Below are 23,335 nucleotides of genomic sequence, written 5' to 3' on the forward strand. Positions count from 1 at the left end.
CATACAGGCATTGTATGTTCCTTGTTATTTTTATCCCCAGTGATTTTGTTGCTATTGTATGTGAGTTTTTATTCTTTTATATTCTCTCTCTGGTTGTAATATGTATATATTAAAGGCAGCAATTGCTACATAATCACTTTGGGACTCATTCTTGACGTCCTCCCTTCTCATCCCTGTGATAACATCCTTCACCATGTCCTGTTTAAAATACACTTTCTCAGTATCTAAATCCTGCCACCTCCACTCCCACACCCTAGTTAAAGCCACCTTCATCCTCATTTGAACAACACAATAGCCTCCTAGATCCCATCGTCCACACAGCAGCCAGAGGGATTTTTTTTCATAATGAAAGGAGTGTCTTGCCTAACGATTTTCTGTCTTGCTCTTACATTTAGAGTAAAATAAAAACTCCACACCTGAAAGGTCTCATAACACCTGGCTCCGGTTTCACTCGCTCATAGCCCCACTCTCCATCCCCTCTCCCTCATTCACAGAACTCCAACCACAAGGGCCTCTTTGGGTTCTGAAACCCTTCAACTTCTTTAACTGTCTTAGACATTCTCCTGCTGTTCTGTCTGCCCAGAATATTTTTCTGCTTGTTCTTTACAGGGGTGGCTCCTTCTTACTATCTATTTATGTTGTTGTTCAGCTGCTAAGTTGTGCCTGACTCTTTGTGACCCCATAGACTGCAGCAAACCAGGCTTCCCTGTCCTTCTGTTTCCCAAAGTTTGCTAAAACTCATCTTCATTGAGCAGGTGATGCCATCGATCCATTTCATCCTCTGTCTCCCGCTTCTCCTCCTGCTCTCAATCTTTCCCAGCATCAGGGTCTTTTCCAATGAGTCGGCTCTTCGCATCAGGTGGCCAAAGGCTTCCATTTATCTAGCACATCTCAAAGAGCCTTTCTCTGTCCACCTAATCTCAACTATATGCCTTTTAATCTCCTCTACAAAGAACTGTGCGTACTTAATATACTTGTTCACCTATTTACTTATTTTGTGTTTCTCTTCCCCACTGGACTGTGAGCTCCTCTGCAAACTGCATGGTACACAGTAGGTGTTAAATAAATATTTTTTGAATAAATGAATGTCTTCCTGGTACATAGTAGGTGTTCAATAAATATTTTTTAATAAATAAATGTCTTCCTTGTTTATATAGTCAGGGGCTGAGTAAGCATCTACTTTTTCCTGAGACTCAATAATTATTCTCCAATCATGTTTTAATTCCACAGTTACTGTATATCAAACACTTCCATTTCTATATAAATCACAAGCTCCTGTCAAATTTCATTCAAAAACCTGACTTAGCTATCAGAAATCTCTTTGTAGTGTTTGATCACATCAGTATATATGAGGTTCTTTTCAAATAGTGAAATACATACTGAATGTTACAGAAAAAGCTACCATTATGCATAATTTATGAAAAAACTTTTCCCTGAGGGTAGTGATGACACTGTATCTTGTTTATATATTGTTTCTTTATTTTTAAAAAATATTGTTCTCACTAAGAAAGTAATATATTCTTATTACTAAAAAAGGCAGATAATACGGGGGTAGGTATCACTGAAATGTAATAAGTATGGAAGATCTCCATAATTCCTGGTTTCAGAGATCACAGTCATATGGTTATAGCATGATGTAAATCCCTCTTTCTAGACTTTTTTTCCTATGCAGATCCTGTTCAGGTTGAGATTTTGCTCTTTTATTTTGTTTTTAGGAGCCAATTACACAAACAACACTGTGACTCATTTACTTAATAATACAACTTGGACATGTTTATATGTTAAAACATACTGCTCTTTCTGACTCTGAAATAATTGCCCAATATTTCATTGGATTTACTGTTTCTTGATGGTTCCTTTCCCTTTCCACCTGATCAGTGAAGTGGGGAGGACAGGATCTTGAATTATGTCTGTTTTCAATTATTAGGACCTTTATCCCTCCTGGACAAGAGGACCAAAGTCACCATTCAGGGAGTTATTCTCTACCTCTGCTCTGTCAGAAAAGGTGCTTAGAGCAAATATAAGTTCCATGAGGTCCAGATTTGTAGTCAGCATTAATGAACTGAACAATCAGCACAAAATAAGAAGTGCTGATTTTTAAAATGTATATGGGTGAATTTGTGTTGCTGACTGTAATTAGAATTCAGGCACCACCGCCACTGTGGTAAGTGCCCAGAAAAAAATTATACATCCAAAGTATAATTGCTGTTTGTAACTGCACCTCTAGCACAGAGCCCAACAGTAGCTAAACTTTATTCCAGTTATGCTTGCCATGAATTTCCCTGATATGTACCGTCAGACCTGTTTTTAAGTGGGGAAAAAAAACAAACGTTTTTCTTTGTGCCAGCTTCTGATAGGGACTTGACAAGGTGCTAATTGCCAGGCTTACATTTCAGGAAGCAACCTATTTTCTGTTATTGGTGCCAATTAATACAAAGACAGTGCATGGTGAATATACCATTTCCAACTGGCACTGATTTGATGTCACATAATCTCATTACCATGTCAAGCTGTTGCATGCAATGCATCTGTGTTTTTCCACATTAAGTAAAAAATGAAATTATTTATCCCTGCCTCTAGCCCCTCTCCATTGTCCTTGGTAGTCACAGTAGCTGAGATATTTTGAAAAGTTCTTTGAAGACCTTCTTTGTAGCAGGCTTCCACATAAGCTCACAGGGAATTCAAATCCTGAACCACTTTATAACTAGAAGGCAGGCCTTCTGGCCATATGCTATTTTAATAGCAAGGACCATAGTACAGCCTGAATAACATAAAGGTACTGAGCTGAACTGAGGGCCGTGAGAGTTTATAAGGATGATTGTTGCTATGAGACCCCTGAAGAAGACCAGTGTTCACAAGACCCAGTCTTACAGGTAGGTCATTGAGTGGTCTGGGTGTTGGAAAAGCCTCCTCTTCATCAACCCCAGTTGGACCCATATCCGGAAGCCTCACCATTTGTGACTGACTCCCTAAACCAGACCCTCTATAGGCCTGGCTGGACTGATATCTGAATTTTTTCTGACGTCTAGATTTCTACTCTTTGAGATTGTGTTCTTCACCATCGAAATTTATGCTATTTTAAGCTTTGCTGTTGTTGTTTAGTCACTAAGTTGTGTCTGACTCTTCTGCGATCCTGTGGGACTATAGCCCGCCAGGCTCCTCTGTCCATGGAATTTTCCAGGCAAGGGTTGCCATTGCCTCCTCCAGGGAATCTTCCTGACCCAGGGATCAAACCCCTGACTCCTGTATTGGCAGACAGATTCTTTACCACTGAGATACCAGGGAAGCCCGTGATTTAAGAATACAGACCTTGAAATCAGAAAGTCTACCTTTGAAGGCCCATTTAGCTACTCACTAGCTGTGTAACCTTGAGCCCGTTACTTATCCTGTGTTTATTTCTTCCTCTCCAAAGTGGAGCTCATGGCATTCCTATTTAATTGGGTTGTCAGAAGAATTGACTACAACCTAATCCATTGTTAGCTGAAGTAGTAAGCCATCACAAAGGTTAACCATTATTATGATTAATACCTTTACAATAGACAGCCTATTAAACATCTTCTGGCAGAGGAAATTACATTTTTGCATATGTAAATATTTTCTACCATATAAAAACATTTTTAAACTGTTCATTCAGTGGGGAAATTGGGTTCTGGCTAATGTTTTGGTTATGTAAAATATTCTGCCAGATAAAGAAAATCCAGTGTTTGAAAAAAATGCTAAATTGGACTTATTTAAGGACGCAAAGGAGAAATGAAAGGATATATATATATCCTTCTGAATGCAGAGTTCCAAAGAATAGCAAGGAGAGATAAGAAAGCCTTCCTCAGTGATCAGTGCAAAGAAATAAAGGAAAAACAATAGAATGGAGAAGACTAGAGATCTCTTCAACAAAATTAGAGATACCAAGGGAGCATTTCATGCAAAGATGGGCACAATTAAGGACAGAAATGATATGGACCTAACAGAAGCAGAAGATATTAAGAAGAGGTGGCAGGAATACACAGAAGAACTGTACAAAAAAGGTCTTCATGACTCAGATAACCATGATGGTGTGATCACCCACCTAGAGTCAGACAACCTGGAATTCGAAGTCAAGTGGGTTTTTGGAAACATCACTATGAACAAAGCTAGTGGAAGTGATGGAATTCCAGTTGAGCTATTTCAAATCCTAAAAGATGATGCTATGAAAGTGCTGCACTCAATATGCCAGCAAATTTGGAAAACTCAGCAGTGGCCACAGGACTGGAAAAGGTCAGTTTTCATTCCAATCCCAAAGAAAGGCAATGCCAAAGAATACTCAAACTACCGCACAATTGCACTCATCTCACACGCTAGTAAAGTAATGCTCAAAATTCTCCAAGCCAGGCTTCAACAGTATACGAACCGTGAACTTCCTGATGTTCAAGCTGGTTTTAGAAAAGGCAGAGGAACCAGAGATCAAATTGCCAACATCCGCTGGATCATGGAAAAAGCAAGAGAGTTCCAGAAAAATATCTACTCCTGCTTTATTGACTATGCTAAAGCCTTTGACTATGTGAACGGGAACGTGAAAGCCACTCAGTCATGTCTGACACTCTGTGACCCCATGGACTATGCAATTCATGGGATTCTCCAGGCCAGAACACTGGAGTGGATAGCTGTTCCCTTCTCCAGGGGATCTTCCCAACCCAGGGATCGAACCCATGTCTCCCATATTGCAGGCATATTCTTTACCAGCTGAGCCACCACTGTGTGGATCACAACAAACTGTAGAAAATTCTTTAAGAGACTGGAATACCTGGCTACCTTACATGTCTCCTGAGGACATGTATGGAGGTCAAGAAGCAACAGTTAGAACTGGGCTTGGAACAACAGATTGGTTCCAAATTGGGAAAGGAGTATGTCAAGGGTGTATATTGTCATCTTGTTTATTTAACTTATATGCAGAGTACATCATGCAAAATGCTGGGGTGGATGAAGCTCAAGCTGGAATCAAGATTGCTGGGACAAATATCAATAACCTCAGATACGTATATACCACCTTTATGGCAGAGAGTGAAGAACTAAAGAGCCTCTTGATGAAAGTGAAAGATGAGAATGAAAAAGCTGACTTAAAACTCAACATTCAAAAAACAAAGATCATGGCATCTGGCCCCATCACTTCATGGCAAATAGATGGGGAAAAAGTGGGAAAAGTGACAGACTTTATTTTCTTGGGCTCCCAAATCACCGTGGACAGTGACTGCAACCACAAAAGTGGAAGATGCTTGCTCCTTGGAAGAAAAGCTATGGACCTAACAGAAGCAGAAGATATTAAGAAGAGGTGGCAAGAATACACAGAAGAACTGTACAAAAAAGATCTTCATGACTCAGATAACCATATTTAAAATTAGAGATATTACTTGGCCAACAAAAGTCCGTATAGTCAAAGCTATGGTTTTTCCAGTAGTCATGTATGGATGTGAGAGTTGGACCATAAAGAAAGCTGACCTCCGAAGAATTGATGCTTTTAAACTGTGGTGTTGGAGAAGACTCTTGAGAATCCCTTGGACTGCAAGGAGATCCAACCAGTCCATCGTAAAGGAAATCAGTCCTGAATATTCATTGGAAGGACTGGTGCTGAAACTGAAGCTCCAATACTTTGGCTACCTGATGCGAAGAGCTGACTCATTGGAAAAGACCCTGATGCTGGGCAAGATTGAAGGCAGGAGGACAAGAGGGGTGACAGAGGATGAGATAGTTGGATGGCATCACCAACTCAATGGACATGAATTTGAGCAAGCTCTGAGATATGGTGGAGGAGGACAGGGAAGCCTAACGTGCTGCAGTCCATGGAGTCACAAAGAGTTGGACATGACTAAGCAACTGAACTGAACTGAAGCAGAATATAAGAAAGAAAGAGTAAAGCTGTTTAAAAATGAAAAAAAAAAAAAGTCTTGAAAGGGTAGCTAAAGCAAGGATGAATGTGAAGAAATACACAGTCAGTGAAATATAACCATACACCTGACATATTTTCTTTTTCAGTAGAAGTGTAGCATGCATACATGTGTGCTCAGTCACGTCCAACTTTGGGTGTCCAACTCTGTGACCCCATGGACTATAGCCCACCAGGCTCCTCTGTCCATGGGATTTCCCAGGCAAAAATATTGGAGTGAGTTATCATGTCTTTCTCTAGGGGATAGTCCCAACCCAGGAATCGAACTTGCATCTCTTGAGTCTCCTTCTGGCGGTTTCTTTACCACTGAGTTGCTGGGTAGCTTTCAGTAAAACAAAAAAAGCCCCATAAGCTGGTGATGGGAGTAGAAGGAGGTTAACAGGGGAAGGAGTGCTTGGTGGCCAGCGCTGTTCTCTGTCAAACTGAATCAGGAATGACTCTTCCTAACTGCTGCTGCTGTTAAGTCGTTTCAGTCGTGTCTGACTCTGTGCGACCCCATAGATGGCAGCCCACCAGGCTCCCCCGTCCCTGGGATTCTCCAGGCAAGAACACTGGAGTGGGTTGCCCTTGCCTTCTCCAACTCTTCCTAACTAGTAAGTGGGTTAGTCAGAAGGTGAGAGTGCAGATTTGGATGTTTAGAGATCAATTCCTCTGTGCCAGCCACTAAGCCAGCACCTCGGTCCATTCATTTTCACAGGACCCCTTTGAAGCAGGCAACTGTGATTATAACTGTCTTTTCAGGGTATGGAAAGGATACAGAGAATGCACTCTTACTCTATGCTCATAATCCTAAAGTAGGCATTGGAGAAAACCTAGCTCTGGAAATTTCTACTCTAGAAAGTAATAATCATGATAAGATTCTAATTAAAGCAGGATTTTTCTCCTAGGAGTAATGATACCATGAGATGATACCATGAGAAATGATACCTCCATCATTCCTGGAGTTCCATATGTGTGCATGCATGTGTGTCTTTGTGTGTGTGTGAGACAGAGAGTAAGAGAAAGAAAATGATTTGCAAATTAAAGGAAATACTGGCTCTGAAAACTAGAAACAACGTTCAATAATTATAATCTCATTCATTTAAGAAATATGTATTGAGTGCCTATTAGGTAGCACCAAGGGGTTACAGTGAGGATGGTGATCGATTTGCTGTTGCCCTCACATAGTTTAAAGTCTAACAAATAACACCAAACACCAACAAGATGAAAGGGGTGAAACAAAGTAGGGCAGAAGAAGTTCAGATTTCAGGAGGCATATAGCATCCTGGTACACCTCCCAACAATCCGAGCATTGTCAGATCCCATGCTAGCAAGGGCAGCAGCTGTCTAGTTGAATGTGGACTTTCAGGAAATGGTGAAATTGTATGTGCACAGACTGCAATGCTTTCTAACTTGGCTTCAGTTTAAGAGTGGTTTCAATCTGAGCACTTCTGAATCATTTGTAGTTATGATGTTGAAACCCCTGGTCTGGAGGTCTCATTCTACAGTTACTGAAGGAGGCAGAATAAGGATCTGAGGCCCAAAGAGTCTCAAGCAATTGTTAGTGGGATTCACTTGGGGCTCCAAAGCCTGGGTAATAGCTAAAGTATGGTCTTCTGGAACAATAAGTAGGAAAGGAACACCTGATACATAAATAACTTTGTAAAATTGCCATGAGCTAGTCATGAACTATCTCAGAACATCATAAAGACCAGACTAGGACATTCCATGTAGGCTCAAAAGGAGTTATTTAGAACTGTAGATTTAGCTTTCAAATGAAAATAAAGGATATTCTTACAGATCATACTCATCAGGCCAGGTATAAAGGCTGAATGGTCAGAAACAATTAGATGGCCATCTTTCTGTCACTAAGCTGCTTTTATTTACAGAGGTAATAAGTTTTGCAGGTAAACTGATTCCTGATTAAATCCCAACTCAGCACATTCTAGCTCTGTAATGCTGTATTGGGTCATTTAACTTTGCAGAGTCTAATTTTCATCATATGTAAAATAGAGCAGAACCCAGACAGCAGAACTGCTATGGTGATAGTTTAGTTGCTAAGTAATGTCCAACTCTTTTGTGACCCCATAGACTGTAGCCCACCAGGCTCCTCTGTCTATGGGAATTCCCAGGTAAGAATACTAAAGTGGGTTGCCATTTCCTTCTCCAGGGGATCTTCCTGACCCAGTGATCGAACCTGAGCATTCCAGTCTCCTGCAGTTACGACCGGTGGCTCTGCCTGCAAGGTGGGAGATGCGGGAGATGCAGGTTCCGTCCCTGGGTCAGGAAGATCCCCTGGAGTAGGAAAATGGCAACCCACTCCAGTAAACTAGAAAATCCCACAGGCAGAGGAGCCTAGCGGGGTCACAATCCATGGGGTCACAAAGAGTTGGACGTGACTGAGCACACAAGCACACATGCTACCCAGTACCGTAGACTTACCTATTCCTGAAGCCACTTACTGCTGACTACTCAGAAAACAGTTCATTATATTTCTGCCTCTTGGTGTTTGCCTCTCTTTTCGGTGTGGGTTTTCCCTTTCTGTGGAAAGAGATGGCTTTGCTTCAGATCTCCTTCCTGCTGTTTTCACTGGTGTTCTGCAAAGTCATATGTGATGTCATCTTTCACATTTCTGTTGACCAGACTGTCTCTCCCTAGTGACTCATCTGCATCATCACTCCTCTGAGATTTAATTTTCATGAAGAAGCATCCACAGAAACCTCCCATTTAATCTACAATAACATTCAATTCCAGTAAAGCTTGGGAGAAGAAAATGGGCTAAAATCTGTCCTTCCCTTAACTCCAGGTGACCTCAACAAGATGTTCTTCGTTCAGGGAAGACTTCTCTAGGGGACCAGTTATTACAGAATCTAGTCTCCCCTCCTGCATTCAGGTATATTTATATATTCCTATATGTATAGGACCAACTTCCAAACTGCATACACATGCATTTTCTTTTTTCTTTTTTTTTTTTTTGCGTTTTCTTTTATAATTTACATTTTATTGGTTGTTTTGAGGCTCAGTACACATACATTTTAATTTTTAATGGATGTGCCAAAAATCTAAAATAAAATCATGTTAACTGTGATTCTTTTCTAAACAGTTATTCCAGTTTCCAGCCAAAAACTTGGTGACAAAAATTTCTTCAAAGGATACCAAATATAAATGTTTTATCATTTATTAATTTATATCATTTATTTATATCACATATTTATGTACATTAATTCGATATTTGCCTTCTTTAAATATGATAAAGTCACTTTAGGACTGCTGAAACAAAATAGAGGTTTATATTTATTCATTCATTTAATAAATATTTCTTGAGTTCCTACTATGTGCCAGACCCATACTAGATACTGAGAGAAACATCCTGAAATATCAGTGAGATAATTAAGATTATCATGAAATACTTAACAATAGAAAATGAAGTAAGAGAGTCAAAGATACGTCATACATAGCAAAGACAGTTGAGGGAATTCTCTTGATGATTTTAGCCACCTCCACCCAAACACTCCCCCAAAATTTGGCAGCATTTCAGATCAATGATTTACTCACTATACACAAGTAAATCATTGATAATTATGATAGTTATCAAAACATTGATAAATATATATATATAATTATGAACTTAGACTAAAGCGCTGAAACTGAATTTGAACCATATCTCTGACTTACTAGTTAGGGGACCCTTAAGGCAATGCCAAAGAATGCTCAAACTACCACACAATTGCACTCATCTCACACGCTAGTAAAGTAATACTCAAAATTCTCCAAGCCAGGCTTCAGCAATACGTGAACCGTGAACTTCCTGATGTTCAAGCTGGTTTTAGAAAAGGCAGAGGAACCAGAGACGCTGGATCATGGAAAAAGCAAGAGAGTTCCAGAAAAACATCTATTTCTGCTTTATTGACTATGCCAAAGCCTTTGACTGTGTGGATCACAATCAACTGTGGAAAATTCTGAAAGAGATGGGAATACCAGACCACCTGATCTGCCTCTTGAGAAATTTGTATGCAGTTCAGGAAGCAACAGTTAGAACTGGACATGGAACAACAGACTGGTTCTAAATAGGAAAAGGAGTACGTCAAGGCTGTATATTGTCACCCTGTTTATTTAACTTATATGCAGAGTACATCATGAGAAACGCTGGACTGGAAGAAACACAAGCCGGAATCAAGATTGCCGGGAGAAATATCAATAACCTCAGATATGGAGATGACACCACCCTTATGGCAGAAAGTGAAGAGGAACTAAAGAGCCTCTTGATGAAAGTGAAAGACAAGAGTGAAAAAGTCGGCTTTAAAGCTCAACATTCAGAAAACGAAGATCATGGCATCCGGTCCCACCACTTCATGGGAAATAGATGGGGAAACATTGGAAACAGTGTCAGACTTTATTTTTCTGGGCTCCAAAATCACTGCAGATGGTGACTGCAGGCATGAAATTAAAAGACGCTTACTCCTTGGGGGAAAGTTATGACCAACCTAGATAGCATATTCAAAAGCAGAGACATTACTTTGCCAGCAAAGGTCTGTCTAGTCAAGGCTATGGTTTTTCCTGTGGTCATGTATGGAAGTGAGAGTTGGACTGAAGAAGGCTGAGGGCCGAAGAATTGATGCTTTTGAACTGTGGTGTTGGAGAAGACTCTTGAGAGTCCCTTGGACCGCAAAGAGATCCAACCAGTCCATTCTGAAGGAGATCAGCCCTGGGATTTCTTTGGAAGGAATGATGCTAAAGCTGAAACTCCAGTACTTTGGCCACCTCATGCGAAGAGTTGACTCACTGGAAAAGACTCTGATGCTGGGAGAGATTGGGGGCAGGAGGAGAAGGGGACGACAGAGGATGAGATGGCTGGATGGCATCACTGACTCGATGGACGTGAGTTTGAGTGAACTCCGGGAGTTGGTGATGGACAGGGAGGCCTGGCGTGCTGCAATTCATGGGGTTGCAAAGAGTCGGACACGACTGAGCGACTGATCTGATCTGTCAAATTATTTTACCTCTTTCAACCTCAATATCCTTATCTGTAAAATGGAATTACTATCCTGCCTGCCTCATAGAGCTGCTGTAAAAATTAAATGTTGTATTAAATGCACAAGGGGTAGCACATAAAGTTGATTATCATCATTATTATTATTCAGACAAAAGATTTTGACTTGAATTGTTTAGCTCCCTCAGTTGTCCTGTTCGTTTATTATGATTTCAAATATCTTCCTAAGATTTTTGTTTTTAAGACTTGTTTATAGATTTAAGTCCAGAGGTAAGCTCGTAACACTTAAGAGAGGGTGAATAAACTCCCTGAGAATGAGAAATTCAGAAAGCCAGACTCCTAATCAGTTCAGGAAGTTCCAAGAGAAACTTTGTATTTCTCGTCCCTATCAGCTGTAGAGATGGTTATTTGTATCAGGAGCAATGTTAAAGAACCATAAAAAAAGTTCATCCTTTAATGCCAAGTCCTAGAAAGAAAGCCACTGAGAAAGAGCACACAATGAAACCTCTGTCCTTACATATAATCATTGCTATACTGTTAAGTTCTTTACGGGAGGGATTCAAATTGAAAAAGAGGAAAATTGTTTAATGGGAAATACTGCAATATGCTACCTTTTTGAGTAATTTTATGGTGGGAGTCCTAGAACATTTTCCATAGGAATCAGCTAAGAGTTTGATTTCTTGATGTTTTTCTGTTTCCTGCTAAACTGTCAGCAAACCTCAGACACTGTGATTGTGAGAAATTTTTACTACATAATGATAAGAAAGATTGTGTATTAGAAGAAATGTCTTTTAGTCAATACCTTGAAGGTTTAAGAAAGTTTTAAATATTATTCTTTAAAAATCTGATTGTGTGCTTAACAGGGGTTTCTATTTTGCCGTCTTTACACTGTGTGCACCAATCATAAATTCCAGTCAAGGCAACATTGGTCTGTTTGGGTTAACAACTTCTTTAGGAAATTCTATTCTTGCCAAGTCATTTCTCCCTGTATCAGGAGAAATATTTACATTAATATTTCCAGAGTAGTGGACACTTATAGAATATTGCTTTAGTCCCCCTTCCCCCACCCCCAACCCCAGTAGGCAGTCTTTGGTGTTTTCATCCCTGAGTGCCAGCCTTCCAAGCAACAGAGAACCTCTGGTTCGGGACTTGGGGGCAAATATTCATTTTTTACAGAAATTGTTCAAAACATCCAGAATTAAACACCTCTTTCACTGTCTCTCTCTCACACACACACATGCGCACACACATACATACACACCATCCCTCTCTGGCAGAATTTCCGACTTTAAAATATGCATCCCGTCAGAGGTAGGTATAGTTAAAAGTGTCAGCTTTAAACTGTTCCAAGCATTTCTCTGGCAAAAAGCAAGCGGAAGTGGTTGAGAAATCTCTGCAGGCACTGGTGCTTCCCCTCGAGTCAATGACAGTCCCCTCTCACTCTCCCCCGCTCCCCATATCTCTAAAACCCGAGGCACTTGGGGGCGCCGAAATCCCCGCCTCCTCTTGCTGCCCAGAGCAGTTCTTAACCTTTTTTGGGCCGGAGACCTACAGAAAGCTATAGACTCTCTCTCGATGGGTCTGAGGTTGGGGCAAGCACAACTGAAAAGCTTTGGGAAACTTTGAGGAGACCATGAATTTGAAACGCATCCTGAACTGCCAGATGAGAACCCCAGCTCCCAAACGCTTGACCTGGGGCGGTGAGGCCAAGAGCGGAGCTCAGAAGCCAGACCGCCTCCCTCAGTGAGAAACTGTGGGACGAGAAGGCGCTCCTGCGCTGGGCCACTTTCACTTGTGAGAAACCAAAAGGAGACAGGGACAGAAAGAGAGAAAGAGAAGAGAGAGAGATGGGGACCGTGTAGAAAGAGAAAAGGGATGGGGGAGATGCGGGAACTAGAGAGGTGCACAGAGGGACGGGGAGAAGAGACCACAAGCGGGAAAGGGGGCAGAGAGCGGACTGACAGGGCGAGGGAGAGAAGAGATTCCGAAGGGAGAAAGAGAGGATACGGGAGAGAGACTGGGAGCGCCAGGAAAAGGGGAGAACGTTCTCTACTCTGTCTTGCCAGGGCAGGGAGTCTCAGAAAAGCCCGTCCCGGGGAGATGGCGGACCGCACTCGGCGCCCCTGCGCTCCCGGCGACTCTGCGAGCAGCAAGTACCGCACAGCAGCCGAGGAGCCGAGTGGCAGGAGGCGGTCCCCACTCACTCCGCTTTCTCCTCCCCTCTCCGAGAGGCGGGGACCTGAGTATTTGAGTAGCGCCCCCCCTCCGCCCCCCAGCCCCCCATTCAAGAAGCCGCTCCGCTATCCCCGCCAGCACAGGGCGCCCGGCGCGCCTCGGAGCGCACGTTCCGCGCTTTCTCCTGCCGGCTCCCTGGACATTATGCGGCCAAGCAGCCGAGCCCCAGTCTTCCTCCTCCTCCTGCTCCTCCGGCTCCTCCTGCGGCCCGAGCGGCTCAGCTCTCGGCAGGCGGCGGCGTTGCTCAGCCGAGCGCAGACGGGACCCTCGCCGCGAGACCTCAGCGACTCCTAAAGTCAAAAGTTGGCGGCGGGCACCGGGCTCCGCGCGCTCTCCGCAGCCGCAGCCTCGCAGCCAAGGAGGGCAGGAGGGGAGGGGGGTGGGGGCGGCTGGGGAGGGGTGGGGAGCACCATGCAGTTTGTATCCTGGGCCACACTGCTAACGCTCCTGGTGCGAGACCTGGCCGAGATGGGGAGCCCAGATGCCGCGGCGGCCGTGCGCAAGGACAGGCTGCACCCGAGGCAAGGTAAGGAGAGTCGGCCACGGGGACCCTTCCGCCCCTGTCGCCACCTCCTTAGCCTCCGTGTCCGACGGCGGACACCCCGCAGCGGAGGCCTCTCTCTCCCCTCTCCTTTTCCTAGAAAGAATTATCTCCCGCTTTGCAGCTTCTCCCTTCTTTAGGTCATTCCCAGCCAATCTCTCAAGAGACACTGTGGAAAGAACTTAGTCGTCCGCCCCCTTCTTTTAGCCTGATCTTCCTCCTTACCCACGCCAGGCCCCAAACCTGTTAGTAATTGGGGGCACCAGCTCGTCGCATAATTCAGGGTATCTGTCAGGATCTATAATCATGTTATGTATTTTGTCTTGTTCAGTGTCTGACTCTGACAGCATCTAACACTTTCTGATACATAGTAGGTGTTCAGCAAATATTTGTCCAGTCACTGAAGATGAAGGGATTGACTTGAATGGGGAGGAAAAAGCTGGAAAATAACTTAGGAGAGCCCCCCCCTGCTGCCCCCCCCCCCCCACACACTTGCAGAAAACTATATTATTGGTTCATGTGCCTCTGCTTCTCTCTACAGTGAAATTATTAGAGACCCTGAGCGAATACGAAATCGCATCTCCCGTCCGAGTGAACGCTCTCGGAGAACCCTTTCCCACGAACGTACACTTCAAAAGAAGGCGACGAAGCATTAACTCTGCCTCTGACCCCTGGCCTGGCTTCGCCTCCTCCTCTTCCTCCGCTACCTCCTCCCAGGAGCATTACCGCCTCTCCGCCTTTGGCCAGCAATTTCTATTTAATCTCACCGCCCATGCTGGATTTATCGCCCCAATGTTCACTGTCACCCTCCTTGGGGCACCTGGGGTGAACCAGACTAAGTTTTATTCCGAGGAGGAAGCGGAACTCAAGCACTGTTTCTACAAAGGCCATGTCAATACCAAGTCAGAGCACACGGCCGTCATCAGTCTCTGCTCGGGAATGGTAAGTGGACGCGCGCCCCCTCCCCTGCCCTGCCCTTTCACCTCCTCACCCGCTTCTGGAAGACTTAATTGCTCTCTAGCCTAGGACCCTCACTGCGCCGTCTCTCTGCTCTAGCATTAAACATGCGCTACTAACTTGTTTGCGTCCTACGCTTTGGGTGGCTACTCCGGCGAGTGTGCTGACACTTGAAAGAAGCTCATACCCGACACCGCCCCCTCCACTAAGTCCCGGGAGGGGGAGTTCTGGATGTTTCGGAGCTTTCTAGGGTCCAAATTCAGCTCCACTGTTGAACTGCGTGTTGCCCCACACCAGTAGGTGGCTGGGGTGTCGGTTTCCAAACTCGAAGAGACTTGTCCTTGCCTTCTGCAAACTCGGCCGCCCAGGAGTGGAGCAGCTGAGCACTGGGAGAACCCGACTCCTTATTGGTGCATCTTGAGTCAGGGGTGTGGGCTGAGAATCCCCAGCGTCGGGTACGGGGAGTTCCTTCTGTGTGTCTTGGGAGGGCGGTGCGTAATCTAGAGTCCCCACGTTCTCTCAGGGTCTTTTTTCACGCGCCAGGAACCCTGAGGCTGAACTGGATTGACAGGGAACAGGTCCGGTCTCCGGAACGGAAGGGTGGGCCCAGGGTTTAGGGGGCGGGGAAGAGGGCGGGGCCTGTCCTAGATGCTTTGCTTCAGCAAGGAACTAGGAGTGGGGGTGCGTCGCAGTCCGACTCTGCACCCTGCTGGCGGGGTGGCCCCAAGAAGCAGAAATATTGGGGAGAGCTTGGAGAGATTTCAGTTCTCTTGAGATTTCCACTACCCATGGGGTGCCAGAGAATTCGAAAAGGGAGCCTGAAGTGCACATTTCTCTAGAGAGGGAGGGTGAGAGGGCGCGGAAGTCACCTCCATGCGTTGCAAAATACGCACTTAGCAGGGGACCCAAGCTGGTACCCCTACCCGGTGTTTATTTACTCACCGCCCCCTTCTCTTTCCCCCTCCCCCCGCCCCACTTGCCCTCTTGTCTGCCCTACACGACCTCTGCCCTCTCCCTTTTGTGAGATTTGAGGGTCCGCTGTAAGGTTTTGGCCCAAGTGAGAGCGGTTCTAGGACTTCCCCAAGCGACGTGCGTTTCTGCCACGCGCTCTGACGCAGAAACTATCGTGGGTCAGGATCTCCCAGCGCACAGGGGCTGTGTGCCCTGCTCCCCAGTGATGCAATTACTTTTCTCCAGAGCACCCATACTCCCCGCCGTTACCTTTTCTAAGTGGAAGCTTGACTACTTACCCAGGGATCTTGGCTGCCCTCTTCGCGCGCTGTTGTTCGTGGCTCGCGAGTCCCAAATGTTGATGTTGCATCTATCTCCACTGCTCAACCGAGGGGTCGGGTGGGAAGGGAGGCAAGCTTGTAGACTGAGAGGAGGGAGGTTTAGGCTGCTGGGATGCGAGGATGAAGATGAACCCCCTTTAGCCCCAGCAAAGTTCCCAGAGTCGCGGTGCGTCGTTGAGATTGTTTGGGGGTGGGCGGAGACGGCAATTTGGCGAAATGGGAGGGGGTGCTGCATGAGTCATCGCTGCCCCGGGACGCCTGGAATCCTTCTGTTCTTGGAACGGTTGTTTGATCTGGGTGGGTATAAGTCAGGTGCTGGAACCCAGAACATCAGAGTGTGCCCAGATCCCAAGGCTGTAACCCACAGTTCCAGAACCTTACTGATGGTGCTGCGTGTGTAAGTCAAGTTTGTAAACAGCCTTTACTCCTCCTCCCTCCCCGCCTCCACACCCTGCTGAGTGGCCCCAGCAGTGGTATAAACGTTTGCTGCGCAGGACCTTAATTTCTGCTGGCAATTTTAGGTGGTAACTCGCACTTGTAACTGCAGAGTAGTAACTCTCTTAGGGAACTGAGGGCCAGGACTTAAGAAAGACGAACTCCCTAGACCTTGAGGAGTCCATTTGTATTGCGCCTAATTTGCAGTCTGGCTCTTTTTTTGGAGGGGAGGGGGGTGCAGAAGATCTGGCATTTTATCTGAAAAATAGTGCGAGGTAGCCCTTTATAGCTGGAATGAATCTAGCTCCAAAGCCCTTGCCCCTTTGTCTTCCTTTTGGAATTTATCTTTCTTGGAAAGATGTCCCCGTACCCGTTTGGTACTTGTAGTATCTTGGCCCTCCTCCTGGCCCTCTCAGGAAATCTTCCTGGAAATTGTTCATTCTTTAGACTGGGCCATGCCAGCCTTCCTCCCTTCCCTCACCCCACTGGTCAGTGATTAGTTTCCCTGAACTCCTTCTTAGATGTGTTTCTCACCTGTTCTAAGCACCCCTACTCTACCTCTAGACCTCTTTGCTTCTCTCTTTCTCTCATTAGGGCTGATGTCTAAGAAATCCTTCTGTCTGGCTTCTTCTCCTGGTCTTTTCTCTTTAATCCCTGCCACACACTGCTTGTAGATTACTGATGACAAGGTGCAAAATCACGTCGCTATCCTGTTCAGTTACTGCACAGGCCTCCCCACTGCCTAGTGAATGACTATAAACCCTTCCGTCTGGCACTTAAGGCCATTGCCACTGCACCTCCTCACCCCTTTGTACATCCAGAGTCTAGTCTCATCTGTCAAGCTTTGCTTCACAAATCCTACATTTCAGGCAAACTGTTTTTGCACATTTCATTTCCCTCCCATCTCATAACCTTTGGGCCCTTGGATTTACTAGGTGAGTGACCTCAACCAGCTTCACATGCTCAAATCACACCCTTCTTTCAAAGTGTAACTAATGTATCTTGTTCCCCAGGAAACCTCTTCCTAGTCCTTCAGACTGCTGCCATCTCTCTCCACTTTCACAGACATATACCTCTCTCCCTGCTTGATGTTTAGTGTGCTCTCCCTTGTATTATGGCTCTTGCAACACATGTTCTATCCCCTTTCCCTGGAAGGAGGGTCAGCATCAATTCATTTCTCTCCCGCAGTGCCTTTTATATATTGTAGTAAGTACTTACAGCCTGTATTTGAATAAATGGTCACCTTAGCCAAGAAAGGGTTACTCTTCATTCAAACAACTGTGTTGTGAATCAGCCACAAATTAATTTGACCTCATTTATATTCCTTTTACTGAACTCTTATTATGTGTCTTGTACTGTAATAAGTGCTTTATGTGTGCATTATTTCATCTAAATCCTTACAACAGCCCAATCCTTGAAAGAACCCATTTTGCAGTTGAGGGCACTGAATCTTTGAGAGGTGGGGACTTGCTTATGGTTTCACAGGTAGCAAGTGACAGAGCTGGAGTTCCCATCCAGTCCTTCTGACCATACTCTTAACCATGGGCCAGAGACTGAATCTGTGTTCCTAAAGAGAATTTCAAAGTTGTTGTTGTTGTTGTTTTTTAAAGGCACTAGACTAGAATCAGGGTACCTGAGTTCCAGATTTAGCAGGAGAACTATTCAGCTGCTTCTGTATCACTGAAAGGGACAAGTCAATTCCTGCCTCTGGACCTCAGTTTCCCCTTTTAATAATCAAAGATGCCAGACCTTCACCAGATGGGCTCCAAGATTCTTTCTCAGTATTTGTGGCCCATCTCTAGTAGCTTTCACATGTTGTAGTCGGTTTCTTGCTCTGTGCTCAGAGAGCACCAGAGTTGTGTTTTGAAAATAGGGAGAGGTGCCTGGGTAAAAGCAAACTTGTTAAATCACTTCTTCTCTGGAAGCCAGTTACTCTCTTATAAGATACTTGTCTTATTCTGACACTATCTTGTCTCTAAGTCTTATCTTTAAGTCAGGGATGAACCACATGGAGACTTTTTTTAAAAAAATTAAAATACTAGATCTTACCATTAGAAATACCAAATCTGCATACATAGGGTGATTTCTCAAATTTAAATTTATTTTTCAACTTCCCAGGACATTTTGACACTTAGCTGGGTTTGGGAACCCCAGTGCTTAGCCAAGTACTTTAAAACTTTGTCATGCCTAAGAATTCTAAAATGTCAGTTCTTGGGCCCTATCTACCCCCCAGATATTTCAATTCAGTAGATTAGAATTTGGGTGGAATGTGATACTTCAGTGCTGATACTGCCATTGATGTTCAAGGACAGTCATTTCCTGGATCCGGGGGAAAGTCAAAGGCCCTTGCCTTTTCCCCAACACTGAGGGAAAAGGAACCACAGAGAAGGTGAGAAAAGCTTGATTTTTTCCTTAAAACACTGCCCAGTGGCATGGCATAGGGAACTTTTTATTGCTCTTGTAATGTTTCCTTTGGGTGGTTCAACTTTGCAGCTTCATTTATAATTTGCAAACCTTGTGGGTATATGGGAAGGGGAGGAGAAAGAGTTACTGTGAAACTCTTAGTGATTGGCAAACACAAATTATATCCTGGTGGTTAGAGGCTGGCCAACTCTGCAACACCAAAAGCCACTTCTGTTCCAAGCCCTGACAAGGTATCCCTTTGCTAAGCACTTTACACACATTTTGGGCTTCCCTTGTGGCTCAGCTAGTAAAGAACCTGCCTGCAATGCAGTAGACCTGGGTTCAATCCCTGGGTTGGGAAGATCCCCTGGAGAAGGGAAAGGGAAAGGCCACTATTCTGGCCTAGAGAATTCCAAAGAGTCAGACAGAACTGAGCGACTTACACTTCACTTATACACATTATCTCGTTTAATCCGCACAATGACAGTAAATAATTTTATCTCTCATTGATAAACAAGGAAGATGAAACTCAGAGTAGTTAAGGAGCTTACCCAAGGTGGGCGAGCGAGTGGTGGAACTGAGATTGGAACCTTGGGCAGCCTGCCTGGAAAGTCTTATCCTAGGTCACTCCCTGTGGTCAGGGAAAGGGTTGACAAGAGGCTCCTCTGCCATTGTCCCTGGCAGCACCACCTTGAGTGCCTTCTGGTCAACATGTGCTTCCTGATTTTGAAGTCAGGATAAGGCTTTCTTGAGTAGGCTTTTCTCTTTGAAACTGATACTTGTCCCTGTTTCCAGGCTGTCTTAACACACAGAAACCCTCTTTCAGCAGCCTGGAGGAGTGAATATAAATCAGCTTAAGCACCAAGGAAATATTTCTTAGAGGCTGATTTGGATAGCAGGTTCTGTAGAGTCCAATCAAAGGTTAAGGTACTGATATGGCAGAGAGTGAAAAAAGAAAAATAAAAAAAACTACTCCAAGTATATCAGTAAGATTTTCAGCTTAAGGAGCCCTCATGGGAAAGGAGTTGGGTAAGATGGCACCACTTACTTGGCATTGTTCCACTGTCCTTTTCCTCCCAGTGGCTAAGTTATATTAAGTCAACCTCTCATCTCTCTTTATTTGCAGCTGGGCACATTTCGGTCCCATGATGGAGATTATTTTATTGAACCACTACTGTCCATTGATGAACAAGAAGATGAAGAGGCCCAAAACAAACCCCACATTATCTATAGGCACAGCACCCCCCACAGAGAGCCGGCGACAGGACGGCATGCATGTGACACCTCAGGTATTTGTGTCTTGCTTAAGCGGAGGTCCTACCTGTGTGAGCTGGGTTACTTGCCAGGCCTCAAAGAGGTAGCTATTTCACAGGCTACAGAGCTCTACCATTTACATTGTCTTTGTTATTCAGTCTTCAAGCCAGGTAGGTATATTCCCATTGTACAGATGTGGAAACTAAAAAGAAGTTTAGTAACTTGTCCAGTGTCGCACAGTTAATAAGTGACAAATCCAGGAGATGAACTCATACAGCAGTGACGTCAAGCCCACTCTGGGCAGAGCCACCTCTTGTTGAAGTTGCTGATTTTTAGGATTAAGCTTTAGTGATGTCTTGAGGCTGTTGTTATTGTATTCATTAGGACTTTTTTTTTTTTTTTAACAGTGTACAAGTATGAAAAAGTCTTACAGATGGAAGGCACAAAAATTTCTATATGTTTACTGGAATTTTTTTTCAATCAACTTCAATGTAACTAACGTTCTGTGACTTCAGGAAATACAGGAACGGAGCTGTGGTTTGTGCTCTCAGGTGTCAGTTGAGTGCATATATACCTGCCATAGATTTTCTTCCATCCTGGTCAGATTCTTGGAGGCTTGGTGCTGACATGCTTGGCCGTTGTCCGTTATATTTCCCCTGGGCACGCTGGAAAGCTTATGCTTGTGTATGCTTCTCAGTGAAGCACCCTTTCACTATCTCTGATGCTTACTTATTTCTCTCTGATGGTCCTGTTTCCTTAGAAACCATCTGTCTGTTTGGTCCTGTGTTTTAGGATGTTTGTTAAAATAACCATCTTTTTTATTGTTTCTAAAATGGTATCCCTCCCCGCTATTCTTTATTTTTTAAAGTCTCTTCCTCAAATTAAGTGATTTCTCAGGGTGTTTCTGGTTTCTCCAAAAAGACCAAAATTCAAGACCAAGAAGATCTTCCTAAAATGATCGCTTGTTTCATCTTGTATCTATATCAGGTTGTTCCACTGTGGCAGAGTGTGATGTCCTCTTCTCTCCCAGAATTATTAGTTCTAAAGTGAAACCTTTAATGTAGGATGACACTGGCTTGTAACGTGGTACAGCCGAGTCGTAGGGTGTGTCATCCGGCTTTATCCCATTCAGTCCTGTGTTCTTAACCACCAGGGCTAATTGGAACATAACTGAAATGTTCTGTCTAGACTCTCTACAGAGCCAAGGGGTAGAGATGGGAGTCTGGAGTCAGAAACAGATGTCAGGGTGCCAAGACTGCCAGCCAGCTGCAAGTTGAATGGCAATTCATATCTTTGTGGCCCTGCTAATAAGAATATAGACCTTAACTTCTGACTTTCTAAATCTGAACTAGGAAGTGCCTATTTTATGCATATGTGTAAAGAAAGTAAATATATCTCTTCCATTTCTATCTTATATAATGTACATTCAAAAGATAAATAACATTTTCATTGATCAATTTGTTGAACATTAGCACTTTGTGACACTCTTCTCCCTAAAGTAAAAGCAAACCACCATTTTTTTAAAACTGCCTTTTATTATTTATTATGGTCCTATTTTTTGCTGGCATTGGGCAAAGCACTTTACCTACACGACTTCACTTAATCATTACCACAGCAACCCTACGAGTCAGACACCAGTCTCCCCTCCATTGTGTCTGGTAAAGGAGCTGAGGCTTTCAGAGTTGGAACAGCTTGCCTGAGATCTCACAGCTAGTCCGTGATGACAACCCATGATTTCCTGTCTTATCTTGCAGCCTTTGCTGTGTACAGTTGTGATGTGTATGAGTGTGTACATTCAGGTGTGTATTTGTGTGAAAGAGAGAGAGAGAGAGAAGTCTCTTTTAATACTGTCATTCCCAAAATCCTCTGGGTTCATTTTCTTAAATTAATTACCAAAATAAATAGACATTTCGTTTTCTGGAACAGAGGACAAGTCATTGTCAAGTTCAGTTAAAAACACAAAAGAGAGGGAATCTGCAAAAGTAAGGAAAGAAGACAGCAAAAAATGCTTTTGTTGTCTTTACCATTTTTTTGAAAAAAAAAAAAAAAAAAATGTTTTTTCAAAACCACTTGTGTTCTAATTATCTGTACTGGGGCCTCTGAGCCATCTTCCAAATCAGCAGTGCCAACTTTTAGTTTTCTATCTGGTTTTTTGCTTGCTGGTGACCAATCTGGCAGACCCTTCCCTCATCCTGTGTGATGATTCAGCAGGCCGGCAGTTTTGATTGGCTCTTTCAGAGGTTGCTGTTGGACTGTGCCGCTCTGGTTTTTCTCTCCCAGCTGCTTCTGTACCCCTTCTTTGAGTTCATATACAGGAAGCTCAGAGCAATTGCAGAGAACTTTGGAACATGGCACGTTTCACCAGCAGCCATTAGCAGCATGGACAAGCAGATCAGAAACCTCCAAAATCCAGGGAGCTTTGGCACAGGGAGTAAAAGTAGGTGGGGGTGGGAGAAGTCCCTCTGGCCAGGGATTATCTGGCCAATGCAAATATCAGTTCATTCAGGTTCAGAGATTTTCCCCCTAAAAGCAGTGGTTGGTAATCAGAAAGTGAAGTCGCTCAGTTGTGTCCAACTCTTTGCGACCCCATGGACTGTAGCCTACCAAGCTCCTCTGTCCATGGGATTTTCCAGGCAATAGCACTGGAGTGGATTGCCATTTCCTTCTCCATGGTAATCAGAGGTAAATTTTAAAAGTGCCCTGGGAGCCTCATGCAGATTCTTTAAACAAACTCCTCTTGCAGGGAAGTGAGATGGAGCAAGAATCAGTGGGGTTTAAAAAGCATTCCAAGTGACTTAGAAGTTCAGTTCTATATGAGAGTTCCCAGTAAAATGAGATTTCAGGCAGTAAGCACTGTCCATAGCTGGCACTGTCTTTGCATCTCCATCACTGCTTTTCATCTTCACTTCTCATAAAGTGATAGATGATTCGAGCTAGAAGAAACTAGCTCTAGGTCAATGTGCTAGCTCTACCCAGATGAGCAAACTGTAGGGTTGGGATGTTAAGTTACTTGTTTACGGGAGTGATACTTAAATATTCAACAAGAAACCTTCAGAATTTAAATTGGCCCAAGGCTGGAAGCAGGCACCTGGAAGCCCTCTGCTGAGCTAGGTGTAACCCTTCAGTTGCTGGATGATGAGAGTCTTCCTTGGGGCAGGGCACTGTGGCTGTGACACTGCTTCCTACAGACAGAATAGAAGTCTTGCTCATTTCTGATTGTTAATGTATGTTGAATTTTCAAACAGGATTCTGAGATAAGTTCTGTTAAAAAGACATGTAGAAGGAGTCTTATGGAGTAAAAATGTTATGGAATTAGAAAGGAGTCTACAACATAA

The 23,335-nt window shown here is 44.0% G+C and overlaps 1 protein-coding gene and 1 long non-coding RNA gene across 32 annotated transcripts in view; one reads left to right on the plus strand and one right to left on the minus strand.

The window, feature by feature from the left end:
• LOC147348293 (uncharacterized) overlaps nucleotides 1–16,331 on the minus strand; it is a 360,187-nt gene extending 343,856 nt beyond the window's left edge. For 13 of the 27 annotated variants that reach the window (XR_015151369.1, XR_015151377.1, XR_015151366.1 and 10 more), the window contains exon 1: nucleotides 15,867–16,324. This is a non-coding gene — a long non-coding RNA (uncharacterized LOC147348293). Of the gene's footprint in view, nucleotides 1–15,866 lie in introns of all 27 variants that reach the window. The other 14 variants (XR_015151389.1, XR_015151382.1, XR_015151388.1 and 11 more) reach the window with 6 other exon arrangements.
• Nucleotides 13,512–23,335, plus strand: part of ADAMTS9 (ADAM metallopeptidase with thrombospondin type 1 motif 9) — a 162,532-nt gene continuing 152,708 nt past the window's right edge. For 4 of the 5 annotated variants that reach the window (XR_015151362.1, XM_086367020.1, XM_086367022.1 and 1 more), the window contains exons 1-3: nucleotides 13,512–13,644; nucleotides 14,201–14,601; nucleotides 19,873–20,035. Coding sequence is in view for 3 of the 5 variants with exons in the window: in XM_086367020.1 (XP_086223146.1) it covers nucleotides 13,530–13,644; nucleotides 14,201–14,601; nucleotides 19,873–20,035 (679 nt within the window). In the remaining 2 variants the exon portion in view is untranslated. Of the gene's footprint in view, nucleotides 13,645–14,200; nucleotides 14,602–19,872; nucleotides 20,036–23,335 lie in introns of those variants that run through there. The other variant, XM_086367023.1, reaches the window with a different exon arrangement.

This window comes from Bos grunniens, chromosome 22, assembly GCF_055505025.1.
Source record: "Bos grunniens cultivar Pamir isolate PY7600 chromosome 22, Bosgru_T2T1.0, whole genome shotgun sequence".
NCBI lineage: Eukaryota > Metazoa > Chordata > Mammalia > Artiodactyla > Bovidae > Bos > Bos grunniens.